Genomic DNA, 14,273 nt, shown 5'->3' on the forward strand with positions numbered 1-14,273 from the left:
AAAAAAAAAAAAAAAAAAGAAAAAAAAAAAAAAAAGAATGGTGCCCTTTGACTGATTAGTACTAGCAAATATGCAACAAAATGTGGCTCTGAAAACAATAACACTGAAGAAATAATACTCTAATTTGATGTACAGTCTATGGCACTTCATGAGAATCCTTAACAACATGGTACTTAAAGCCATGATGTGCTTTAAAATATACACAGTTGTGGTTTTGCTTGGCACATTCATCTCTGTCAGATCCCTCCCTCACCACGTCTTACAATCTATTACATTAAAAATATTACTCTTAAACAAAAATGACTGTGCATGCACGCTCTCATCTATAATGGCAATTTTAAATACAAGGTGCACCTTTGTTATTTGTAAACCTTGAAAGAAATAAACTTATTTTTAAAAAATTATATCTTGGTCTACAGACGTACCAATACATAATAGAATCATGGTTACACCACAGTCTGTCTTTTCAAGATGGCATGAATATATAGGAAACTAATTAGGTATGCATCTTTGAATGCATAACTCTGTGCTAGAAAAGAAAGACAATGTTGTTCTTTTAGACAGGAATATCACCTCAGCACAAATATCAATTAAATGTACAAAGTGTATAGGCAACAGTGTGCAGTGGATTTCCATGTTGTCTTTTCTTCTGGTTAACATGCAATATGTGGATGTCTTGTGGCTGAGGAACTTTTGTGTGTGTTGCTTGACGATATATACAATATGGCTAATGACCTCATCCTTTACTCTAACCAAGCACACTGTCCTTTCCTCTTTAGCATGATCTACAAGGGAAAAAGAGATAATCTTTGTTAGAACAGATAGTATCTAAAAGCAGTTTCTAATATACATTTAATATAAAAATTTTCTTTTTGATTAACCAGTATATTCACAAGTTATTATATCTTCATATAAAACAAAACCATTTCACAAGAGTAGACAGAACAAAATCTATCATCTCTATATAACGAAATAATGTGTACAATTTAATAAAACTGTAGAATGTGCTAAAAAATTTACCAATCCTAAACTAAAAGTATAAAATACATTTGCAGAATCAAGGGGCATAATATACAGAGCTCTTTTTCAGCACAATTGTTGTAGGGCAAAATTTAAACTTATTAAGGTTTCAAGAGTAAAGGTCTGGTCTACAAAATTAAAATTCATGTCATATGTTCTATTAAACAAGATTTATTCTATTTGGGTGCTTGATTAGCATAATGCATGCGTGGAAAAAAAAGAATGATACTTTAAGTGATGGCTTTGGATAATTCAGTTTGTTGAATGTTTTTCTCCTAAGAAAATAAAATCATTCTTTTGAATTACAGAATTATTACTCATGAATTAAGTTGTAATAGATACTACAATGTACTTGTGGATTAACAGTTCCAGTTTTACAAGAAATTTGTTCTCAGCAGGGAATCTTTACATATATTAAAAGTATGCTTCACAATACAACCTTGAAAATGAAAGAAGTCACAATCTAGTGACTCAAAAATCAGTTTAAATGTTGCAACTCCTCATGAAGATGAGCAACTGCTTGTTAAATGAACAGAACATTAAATGCTTAAGCTTCAAAGACAAATCTACTGGTTTGCTAATTATTTTTACAATTTTTTTTCAACCTAGATTATTGCTAAGAAATAGAATACAGTTAAATATATACATACCAAACACACCTAATTCACTATAAGAGCTTGAAACAGATTGTTTTGGCATGTCAAACAAACTCTTCTTCTAAACCAACAACACTACAAAGTAATGCTGCTGCTTCTAAAAATGTGGCTATTGTTCAGAATCTGAACCTTTTTATCAGAACTGCTTTGAGAAAACTTATGAAATAGACAAAAATCAGTTTTAATAATTCACGACTGCAGCATGCCTTTGGCAGTACTTTTCCGATTGAGCCTATCATTTCTTTCTTAAATGGCTATTGAATTCTGCCTATCCTCCTTTCTTGCATGGGCTTTGACTTTGTCCAGCTTTGCTACAGATTAACATCACAAGAGTTTCTGAGTTGGTTCTCAGCCACCATCGTTTCCTGACTTGGCACACTGTCCTTCTTTTACAAGGCCTTTACACCTCCACTGTCTTTAGAACAACACCCTCATTGTCCAAATTCATTTGTTTATGGATCCTGTTGGGAACAGCTGCTCCTCATCTTTGCTCTAAGAGAAATTTCTTCAAACCTCTCTTATTTTAATATATTATCCTGATAATCCTTACATTTTTATCTTATTGTCTATTTATCTTTATCTCCTTGTCATGGTAACTAACACAATGTAGCACCAAAAACTCATTTGTAAATACGTTAATACACAGATAAAAAAAGGAAGCAACAAAGAATGGTCACCCATCTTAACCAATTTCAGTTTTAAGCATAATGTCTCTTTCTAAATATAAAAATAAGTAATTAACAAGCATCTGAGCACATGTTATAACTTGAATGCACGCATACTGGACAAAATGTATTCCTATGGATTAAAAATGGGCACCTTTGTAAGTATTTAAGACAGTATTTTTAAAGAAAATACAAGACATTTTAAGGACGAAATACAAGACTTTCAAACCATTTTAAAAATGTTACAATGGCAACATTTTCAGAATTATATGATCCTCTGAGGTAACTACTTTAAAGTACCTAATGATTTTGAATATGTAGATTTGTGTGTACACATATATGTGATTATGTGTATATATTTATTTAAAGTCAGACTCAGTACTTTGTTTTTTTTTTTTTTTTTGAGACAGGTCTTGCTCTGTTGCCCAGGCTGGAGTGCAGTGGCACAACTGTGGCTCATTGTAGCCTCAACCTCCTGGGCTCAAGTGCTCCTCCCACCTAAGCTTCCTGAGTAGCTGGAACTACAGGAGTGTGCCACCATACGCAGCTGATTGTTTTGTATTTTTTGTAGGACAGGGTTTGACCGTGTTGCCCAGGCTAGTCTCAAATTCCTGGGCTCGAGCAATCCACCCACCTTAGCCTCCCAAAGTGCTTGGATTACAAGTGTGAGCCACCACGCTTAGCCAAACTCATTATATTCTAATGCCCCTGTGTATGGTGGTGCATGGGATGAAGTGAGCACATGGTCCCATTTAAGGTTTAGGCAAAGAATAAGAAAAAAAAAAAAAAAAGTGATAATCTACACCAGGGGTCAGCCAAAATACTGCCTGTGGGCCAAATGTGATGTACTGCCTGTTTCTGTAAATAAAGTTTTACTGGAACACAGCCACACCCATTTTTCACATGTGGTCTCTGGCTGCTTTCATGATACAATGGCAGAGGAGAGTAGCTGCAACAGAAACCATATGGCCCACACAGCAAAAACACTTACTGTCTGACCCTATAAGAAAGTTTGCCAACCCTTGACCTATACCTTCTAATTACTTTTTGGTCATATGTTTTATGTTTGTGTTTATTTCTAATCAGAAATTTTAAAAATTTATTTTCTCTTGATACTTTGTATATTTAAGTGATATTAACATATTTGTTATAAATGTCTGATAAAATTCCTCACAACCCATTTAAGATAAAAATGTGACCTGTATATAAATATTTTCTCAGAGATTTTGCAAAATTTTAAGTGCACTATATGATTGCTATCTTAAAAAAACCCACCACAAATATGCTACTATATATTACATAATGAACTTACTGTTTAGTGATGAAAATTCTACATCTGGGTAACATACTTGTGGCTAGTCAGATGTTCGGCAGATATTATGGGTATCTAGCAAATAAAAAATTATTTAATGAATGATCCATGCAAGCAAGCCAACAATCAAGAGATGAAAACATTTTAATATTAAATTTTTAAAGAAAAGTGAAATTCAGCTGTGAGGTGATAGTCCTTATCTGGTCAACATAATAGTAAGTTAATGTAAACTTAAATGCCAAAGTAGCAACTAACTTTAAAATCTTCATGTTAAATACTATTCTATAAATGTTACCAGCTTTTAGGAAATAAGATAAGTAAAACTATCAAAAATTCATGCAGAGCAGTAATTGAAAGAAGCCCTTTTTGTTGGCCTACACACACACACACACACACACCCCTGTGGTTTCAGTTACTTAGTAATCATTCAGAAATCAGATAAGGAAATGTCTTGCCTATTTTTGTGCAACCAAATTTCTGACATTTTCGTTCAAATTAGGGTGTCTAACTTTTTTTTTTCCAAATTAAAAATACCAGGTAAGAATTATAAAGCAGTAATTCAAAGAACTAGGTAAGAGCCTAAGTTTACTTCAGAACATATTTCTGAATCCTGATGGCACCTTTTATTGTATTTTAAATGGGCAAGAGAATTAGAGAACTTGAGAGAAAATACAGTAAGAAACCAATATAGAGTTGACTTATTTCAATAGTTCCCAAAGTTAGAACTTCAAATTTGTAGCTTGATCTTTCAACCCGAAATTAATGGCTGCTAACCTGAGAGAGGCAGCACAATAGATTGAGACTGTCAGAGGACTGAAGACACGGGTTCTACCCCTAGAGATCCATTTACTGGCTGTGTGACCCTGAGCAAAGCAACTCATTACTCTATGCTTACGTTTCTTCTATAAAATGATACTAATCCCATTTCAGCAATGTTGTTGGGAGAATAATGAAATCACATACACAAAGGCATTTTGTTGCTGTTTTTTCAATTTAGACATCTTAGGCTAATTCAACATACTACAATCCACAGTCTGGCGTGTATATTAATATGTCCCTGTTTTATTTCCAGTTCTCAGCTGACATTTTTACACAATTTTACAGCATTGGCAAATGGCACGAAAATGTGCTCCAAGCATAATGAAGCTTCTCATACCATTTTTCCTGCTGCTGCAGGACAGGATGTTGCACCCAACAGTGTAGAAGCATCAAGGATGGGGCTGTCGAAACATACCAAGGACCTTCAACACCAATCGATGCAGATGAAGGGCCAGCTATAAACTTCTGCATGCATGCAGGCTGCATTTTGTGGCATCAGCTATTTCCAGCATTGCTAATGTACTGTAGGCATATACATATGTATGTATATGTAGATATAATATATGTGTGTATATATATATCCATTCCCTTTTCTTTCTTTTGGTTGTCAAATAGTATGAAGACCCAAGATTATGCATGAAATGGTCACAGCACAATGCAAAAAGTAAAGTGTCCCCTACAACCCAGGTGGCCAAGGGCATGTTGAAATTTGCTCTGCTATAGTTCTGCTTACACCAGCAATTCTACGGTCATACATGGTACACGCATGAGAGTTATCACTGATTTGCACCACAGATGGATTGTATTGAATCCATCGTGATAGTTCTACCAAAGATTACTTATTAACATGCCACATATGCACCATCTAGCATTCTTGTAAATGAGTCTGATGTGTTCACATAAACCCAGGGCTATTTTGACAAGCTTCTGAAAAATTAATGATTCTTTGCCAAGAAATGTTCAAAGCTTGACTGAAACGTTAAATTCATTTTTGTATTGTGATTTTGAAAGTTCTGAATGGTTGTACTAATAGCTGAATGTTCATCAACAGTACGTGATGTATTTTAGAACAAGGGTGGCTACTCCTCACAGTAATAACAACAAATCGATGTCTTAATTGGTCTTCCCTTTCCAAGGGGGAACATGTTGATTCTCATCTGATACTAATTCTTTTGAGACTCATTTGAGTACATTTAACCTTCACCTGTGGATTATCTGAAATGTGGCTTGGCTCTATTTTTTTCATACACTGTCAACTCTATTGAAGCACAAATCTATTTTACATAAATGAAACTTGAAATCAACCAGTATTTTCTAGAAAATATTTTTAAGTAGAATCAGAAAATGCTGGGTGAATAAATGTCAATTTTTAAATTTTAAATATTTTAAATCATCATTTATTTTTAAATAGTTATTGTATATCATAAAATTTAAATTTATGAAACAAATCCCTTTCACTTGAAAGTACCCTGCATAATTGTTACTCTATAAACTTGCATGGAATACAGAATGACTGTCAATTTGCCATACTTAATTTTTTCTTTTCATTCATAAATCTCCAACATTTATGCAGGGTAATTATAAAATAAGAGCATTTAGGATTTTCTTTCACTGAAAGCATTGAGAATAAAAGCTTAGAAATGCTATACACAAACAATTTGTTTTGAATCTGTTTATTAAATGATTCAGATTATAATGAATTTATAACAAACTTATTTACAAGAGCGGTCATTTGTGGCATATGTAATACATTTAAATATTTTACTTTCTATTAATCATTTAGGCAATAACTAAGAAACTGTATATACCAAATGTTTTAAGTAAAAACCTTAAGATGGCCTCTATTTTTGATTGGTCAAAACACCTGCAAGATTGGTTGGAACCAATGAGAATTGCTTGTGTAAATATCATTTTAGTAGCTTCAGAAATGGAGCTGCGACAACTTTGGAGCACTTATAAATGGCATAAAAGCATTCTGCTGCTCATCATAGAATGTGTAGGCCAACAAGAGGTATCTTTGAAACCCCATGCTTATTAAAGCACCCTCTACAGCCCTCACGTACATACGATTCCCACTGACCTCAATGGGAAATCCACATGCATAAGGGCTGTTGGATTGAGCCCTATTAGAGTTGTTTTTTAAGAAACAAAGCTGTAAATTAGCAAACCTGGTTGGCTGTGGCTGTTGCAGCGAAGGGAACACTTGTGGCAGATGTTGTTGCTGCGGACACAGTGGCTGGCGTAGCACCGTGCACCATGGGAACTTTCGGAGGGAAAATCATATAAGCGAACATACAGAAGAGTGTAGCAATATGGAAACCATGGCAACATGGAAGAGATAATTGGGCATGGTATTTATCACAGCAATAAGCCATGTGACAGGACATCATCACCAGCGAGTGACATGCAATCACAGCGCAAAGCAGGACAACATTCCAAGGAGAGAAGGGGAGGAGGGATGAAAGAGAAAAAAAAGGGGGAAAAAAGCTTGTTACCATCAAATCAAGAAAATTGACACAAACAGGCTTAATATGCTAAGTCAAAAACAAGAATTTTATATAGTGTTCATAGTCAGACATTCAAAATCTAAGTCAAAATACAAGTATTTACTTCATATATACAGTTATCTGTTTGAATGAAAGTATTTTTTTCTCATTTACTATTATAAAATATACAGTGTATTACTTTCATGAAATAGATTTTTTTTAAACACCAGAACTCATAGTCCAATCAAAATCCACCAAAGGTGACTAAAGGAAACTCGTGTGTGTAAAGAAAACGTTTATGTGAGTCCATGTCAATTAAATAGAAAATGGCATTTAATTGACAGGTGTTAGTAAAGGGGAAATGGACTTGCCCAATAGATATAAGTTAAACTTAGCAGTGGATTTTGAGGGGCTGTGAGGTACACCATAGGTTTAAGATAATCAAGAAACAAAGCTGGCACCTACCAACACTTGTAGCGGGTGTCATGCACAATATTGAGCCTGCCCATCATGCATTGCAACAGGAAGGTGGATTTGAAAAGGGAAAAGAATTAAAACATCCCATCACACGTGTAATTAGAAAATTCATTTGAACAAAGAAGAAAAATTGTTATTATGGGAACAGTGGCATGTAACTGTCAGCACAATCAAATCATACAATAGCACAGTGATCAATTAGAACTAGTCTCAAGTGAAGAATAAAAGCCAGTTTAACTGTGTGCTGGTACACTTTGTTTCTCTTAATTGTTGCCTATAAACAAAAGTATTTTGGAAGTAATTTAAATCCACTTAGTTCTTTTAAAATAATATTGTAATTTGTTTTGTTTTAATCTGATTACTAACCATCTGGTCGTTTTGCTATTTCTGACTTTAACTTATGAATGCCTTAACATTTTCTTTATATCAGGCACATATTAACTTATTAAAGATATTATTTATTATTAAATACTAAATAATTCAATGTACAAAACTGACTTAACAACATAATGAAACCCAAACATTCATTTTCATCCCTTTTGTTTTATTTTCCTGTTCATTGTAGCAGCAACCATATAAACATGAAAGGGGTTGTGATTATTCATACCGGATTTGTATTTGGAGGGATGCCAAGCAATACATTTTACATAAAAAAGTGAAATTTCTGCATTTCCTTAGTTTGAAATTAAAATGTAGGAAAAGCATTAAGGGGGAATATAATTCCTTATAAATATCAAATTGGTTTACTTTATGGTATCTAGGAAATCAGAGTGGTTTTCATTGCTGGTTCAGACCTTCAAGACTTCTGGGAGTAGCAAATGTTCTACAAAATTTCACACACAAGAAACTGCTAATTAGTCTTCAATAAAAACCTTGAGTGGGAGATAGTGAAGATACATACATCACATATGGGGTGTTAGCACTGATGCTGACAATTGTTCAACCATGATAAGCAAAAATAAATGTTGTATATATAGATAGTCTTTGTTCTCTTTGACACGTAAATATTGAAAATTTAACTTATTTTACCAAGTACGAGGCACTTTCCCATATGCAGAACCACTGTTCTTTCTATGGGATTATTTTAGAATTCTAGGTTTTAAAATATCAAAGGATTTTATATTTCCATCTAAATCTTGGCATATCCTGTTTAAATACTAGCAGCATCTGGGACGAACATGTGTTAGAAAAATATCTGCCAAATGAATCTTGTCAGAGATGGCCCTATAAAATAAAGCTGCCATTGAGAAACTCAACTTAAACACAGATTACTTAACTGGCATCCCTGTAACAGCTGCAATTAGTTTGTCATCACAATTAGACTGTGGGCACAGTGATCAATGATTAAACTCTGTAATGAATCTGGGGACACATCCTATCAAGTGGAATAATATTTTATTGACAAGCATTAAGACCCTTGAAGATCTCTGTCATTTGCTACTACTACTGAGTCAAAGACTTGTGAAAGACAAACAGAAACAAGCCAGTAATAACAAAGAAGTTATAATAATTTGAGACAGTAGAGCAAGCAAAACTTAATACCAGATCTACATCTTATAAAATCATTACTGTCTTAATGGTAGGGTGAGAGAATTGGAAAAGAAATGATGAATGATAAAGAATAATGTGATAATTAAGTAATATTAAAGCCAGTTTAAATATTGTAGAGGTTATATGCTTCAATTATTTATTATTATGCTGAGACTTGCCTACTGAATTTCATCCCATGCATAATTAAGCCTGCACATGCTGAAAATGAGTTAACCTTATACTATCTCTCTAAAACCCTAAAGCTATTATGATTTGAATTTTAGTTTGAGTTATCTTCCTCATTACCATTATAACCAATGCACACAGTTTTGAGAGGGATTTGCAGCAAATAAACATAAGGCAGCAATGAAAATACTAGCCAGGGTGCAATAACTCACAAATATGAGGACATAATGCTGTAGGACCCACTTACCAAAAACGAAAATCACTTTTGAAATGATCTTGGTTTCCATCTTTACTTTACACGGGCTGATTTACTAATAATAATGTGCAAATGGCCAATTTAAATTTTTCCTCAATTTTCGGCACAAAGCAAAATTTAAGTGCAAGTATTTGTCAATTTCCAATTTCTCCTATAAAGATATTTGCAGAGCAGAATGGGGTGCCTCTAAGAAATGTGTTATTTTAATTGCATGACTGTTTAAATCAAAAATTTTAATTGATATGTAGTAAAATGTAGTAAAAACTAGGATGATAATTTACAAATAAGATGTATGCATACTTAAAATTACTTGGCATAGAAGGGAAATAAGTAGAAGGGAGAAAAAGAATTGTAATGAAGATTTAGTTGGAAGTTAGAATTTCAATGTAATAATTCAGTCCTATTTAGGTTGATTATAAGTATTAAGCTGATTATGATCTTCTAAAAACAGTGTATATCATTTTAAGACTAAAAGTTAACAATCAGTTGGATTATTCTCAAAATTGGTATCCAAACAAGCAGTACCCTCTTTATTTTTATTAATTATAAGTAATTTACTAATATACATAATTATAAATTATTAAATGTATTAATGATACTAAATGTGACAAATCTTTTTGTTTTTTCTTTCTTGAAACACAACCCTGCCTACCCCTGCCCTTAGACCTACACCACCACCTAAGAAAGTTTCCTGGCCTTTTGTTGCCTTATTCTTGGTAGAGTTGTAATATAAGCCAAAGTAGAAGTTGTTTAAAGCAAATGTATTTTCAGAACTGTTAAAACTCAAAAGCTAACATTGATTGAGGGAGATATGCTAGAGAGGGAGACAAGAGGTGTGATTCTGAAGATGGTAGGTAAGCAAAAATGGTGATTAGGGCAGAGAAAAAATTACTCAAGATTGAAGTGGCAGGCAGTGTGCAGCTCCACAGGTAGTTGGGTAGGTAGCCTGTTCTTTCAGAATAGCCCTGCAGACATCAGGCCCTCAAGGGCATGGGAGTCTGGAGGGCATAGACAAGGAAGCCTATATCCAAGGCAAGCACAGAACCTCTGGGGTACCTGTCTTCAAGAGCTCTCGCAAGCATGGACAATGATCATATCAGCAGTGAGCAGCTGTGCCTGATGAATGAAGAATGCATAGTCTGTCTGAGAATACTAGACTGCACAGGACCTCCATTTGAGGTAAGGTCAGGAGAGAGAGGGAGGTGGGGGATGTAGTCCTGGATTCCCACTAATGCCTGTTATTTCTCTCAACCCAGGGAGACAGAGAGATCAGAGTTCAGAGCTACACTTAATTTCAATGAAAACAAATGGTGTAAAGGAAAGTGGTATTTCTTATACACCCTAATTTCATGAGTGAAAATTCATACCTATAATATATATAGATCCTAAATTATGTATGATATCTACAAATAATCAATCTGGTCCTGAAAAGGGAAGGTTAAAACAAGTATATATCTAAATTTGAGAAAACAAAACTTTAATATGAATTTAACCTAATATTTATATTTATCTTTAAATGGGGTATTAAGTGTGAAACACCATGGAGTTAGGTGATCAGTAAGGGCTACTTCCACTCTCCCAAATCATTTTTAAGGTCTTCGTGTAATAAGCTCATAGATATTAAGAGATTAACCAAGTCAGCCTGACTTGAGTTCAAGTTGTACTTAAATCTAAACCTTATAAAAGGCATTTAACTTGGGAAAAATCACTGTACCTTAGTAGGCTCCAAATTACTCATTGGTAAAATGAAAATATTAATGCCAATCTTTTGGGCGTTGTGAAAAAAAATGAGATAATATATGCAAAGCACTCAGTGCAGCATGAAACCAGAGCAACCATTCAATAAAATGTAACTCTTTTGAACAAAATGTGTGAAACAATCTGGCCTAAGGCAATACGGAATTGTAGGGCTTGGAACTGAAGGGTACAGTGTGTGTCCTATCTAAAGGATTTACATTTAGTTTTCATGTAAACACTCTTAAACAAAAATATTTCTAGATCCTACATTTTACCCTTGGGCCATGAGTTTGCAATCTTTCACATAAATACTGGTATGCAGTGGCATACATTATTGAATGAATAAATGGAAAGATGGGTGGATAGGTAAATGGGGGGATGAATAGATGGATGAAAACAGAAGGACAGAGGAAGGAGGAAGGAAAAAAGGATAAGAGAGGAAAGGAGAGGGGAGAACAGAATGATAGGAGGATGTATGTATGTATGGCTGAATGATGCTTAGATGGGTAATGTCCATATTAAATCCAATTCTGTTCTTAAAAGTTAAAGCAAGCAGTAATTTTTCTTAGTTAGCTGGCTGGCTTGTCACTGAACCCTGATCTTTTGCCAGCAACCTACTCTGTATACGCAGCCACCTGCTCTAAGAATTTAGCTAACCATGCTTCACTGTAATATGAATAAATACACCTACACATCTGCAGTTATCATTGAAGCAACCGACTATAGACATCTAAAATTCTGAGTTGCAAAAAAAATAAAAGAACTCCATTTTTTTCCCAGTTCCAATAAAGCCTTCAAAGTGTACCTTCCACATTATTAAACTGTGATCAGATCAGATTCCTTGATCATCTATTTCTGTATTATTTGTCTGCAGAACAACCAAACTTTGGAAAACGGAATTCCTTTTCTCCCAGGTATTAGACATGAGATAACATGTGAATTTGTGGTTAAGATACATTTCCTTTAGTTCTCAAAGGGTGTTTTTTAAAAACTGAATTAATTGACAAAATTTAAATATTGAGAAATTTCACATATAACTTACAAACGTCCAGAATATCTGGGAAAAAACCATAAGACCTAGCAACACTGTATGTCAGGGCTACTGTGTCAGGTTGTGCGGGTTTCTTACAACCAACCCTACAAGGTATATACACAATCAACTGTGGTTTACACAGTCTATGATGCAAATGGAGCCACAAAGGGTTTGCAGTGGATAGCAGGTACAACCTGCCAGGCAGACAATTCTCTGAGGCAACAAAAGGCAAAGTATGAACATGGACTATACTCTTTAGACTGAGTCTGTGCTCCCCTCTGCCACCCATACCCCACAGCTCCCAATTTATTTCTTGCTTGACTTGTGTTTCCTGCCTGGCCCCTGAGGCTTTTGCATTTACATTCCCTGCATTAGACTTCTTTCCTTTCTGACTGTCTGATAAAGTGGTGGGGCAGAAATAACGATGAGCTATCCATTTTAACCTTTTCAGGTCACAGGGTCAATTTTTGTGCACACACGTACATATTATATAATGAAAATATTTTAAAATAATCATGGAGTCACTACCTACTTCTACTTCTGATTATGTGATAATAAAGGTCAACGTGCTGCTTCAGGCCCTTAAAACTGAGTTGCAAATAAATGTTATGTTGCTAACGCAATAATTTCACACTATATTGATTACATTTGAGAAATGTGTGTGTGTATGTGTGTGTGTGTATATATATATATATTTGTTGTTGTTTTGTGTGTGTTTTTTTTTTTTTTTTTGAGACGGAGTCTCGCTCCTCTGCCCAGGCTGGAGCGCAGTGATGTGATCTCGGCTTGCTGCTCCGCCTCCCTGGTTCAGGCGATTCTCCTGCCTCAGCCTTCCAAGTAGCTGGGATTACAGGCACACATCACCATGTGCGGCTAATTTTTGGATTTTTAGTAGAGACAGGGTTTTGCCGTGTTGGCCAGGCTGGTCTCCAAATCCCGACCTCAAGTGAGCCGCCTGCCTCAGCCTCCCAAAGTGCTGGGATTACAGGCGTGAGTCACCACGCCTGGCCTATATTTGAGAAATATTGATCAAGACTGGAATATCTCTGATGCAAAATGCATCATAATAAATGCAAATATATCTAAAAAATTTTCAGCATATTTCAATTAATGTAGATTTTATTTAAATTAGCAATGCTTACCCTAGCACAGAGAGGCAAGTTTGATTTTGATTTATGAATGAGTTTATTATTTTCCCTAATTTGAACTTTACCTAGCATCTTTGGTTCTATCCACAGACAAAAAGCGATTCTAGGGAGACACTAGTGTCACAAGTAAGGGTCATCAAAAACCTATTCTAGGGAGACACTAGTGTCACCAGTAAGGGTCATCGTACCATGCAACCGATGGTTATACTTATTTAGAAAAAAACTATAGTCACTTGAGTGTTGTTGAAAAAACTAACATGAAACCTATTTGATAAAATAGATTATTTCAGTTTTCTTTAAATAGCATAGATTTGTTTTTTAGACTTTAGTAGAGAAACTATCATATTTTTTAAGACTAGCCAAGTGCAGTAGTGAGAAGAGGGGAATGAGTAGAACGAGAAGTTCAATCTGTAACTGACGGTGAACAATCAACTGAGATAACTCACTACCATTGGTCTAGCTGAAACTGTCATTTCTCATGGTAATGTTTTAGCCAATAAAATAAACCGACAAAAATAAGTTTTAATTTCTTCAAAGAGATTATGATAGCTACATATAATCCCTTGAAACTTTGCTCATCTGACTACAGAAAACTGATGGATTGTTTTTTGGGGCAGTGAAAATCTAAGGACACAGCAACTTGCACAAGAGCAAAAGATTAATTCCTGAAAACTATACATGTTGAGAAGAAAGTTACAATATTACAAAACATAAGAGAAATGTGAGACTACAGGTCAAAATGATTTGATTTTTGTTCCAACATGAACAAACAGTAATTTGAAAGATACTATTTCTTGAGTACAAATATCATTTTATCCATATGTCTGGGGCAGTGGCTATCCCAGCTAGTGGCATATTCTAGTTAACTGTTATCTCATATTTATTTTACATATGGATGACTGATTTTCAAAGATGTACTACATAAAAAGTTATGGTTAGTATTAAAAA

The 14,273-nt window shown here is 34.5% G+C and overlaps 1 protein-coding gene across 26 annotated transcripts in view; it reads right to left on the minus strand.

Annotated features, from left to right (window-relative positions):
• Window positions 1–14,273, minus strand: part of MBNL1 (muscleblind like splicing regulator 1) — a 219,033-nt gene continuing 204,760 nt past the window's right edge. For 12 of the 26 annotated variants that reach the window (XM_017848822.1, XM_017848834.1, XM_017848842.1 and 9 more), the window contains 4 exons: window positions 7,424–7,459; window positions 6,641–6,735; window positions 3,654–3,728; window positions 368–785 (listed from right to left, as the gene is read on the minus strand). In XM_017848822.1, coding sequence (XP_017704311.1) covers window positions 3,672–3,728; window positions 6,641–6,735; window positions 7,424–7,459 — 188 coding nt within the window. In that variant the 3' untranslated portion in view covers window positions 368–785; window positions 3,654–3,671. Of the gene's footprint in view, window positions 786–3,653; window positions 3,729–6,640; window positions 6,736–7,423; window positions 7,460–14,273 lie in introns of all 26 variants that reach the window. The other 14 variants (XM_017848845.1, XM_017848825.1, XM_017848839.1 and 11 more) reach the window with 5 other exon arrangements.

This window comes from Rhinopithecus bieti, unplaced genomic scaffold, assembly GCF_001698545.2.
Source record: "Rhinopithecus bieti isolate Rb0 unplaced genomic scaffold, ASM169854v2 scaffold_29393, whole genome shotgun sequence".
NCBI classification, from domain to species: Eukaryota; Metazoa; Chordata; class Mammalia; order Primates; family Cercopithecidae; genus Rhinopithecus; species Rhinopithecus bieti.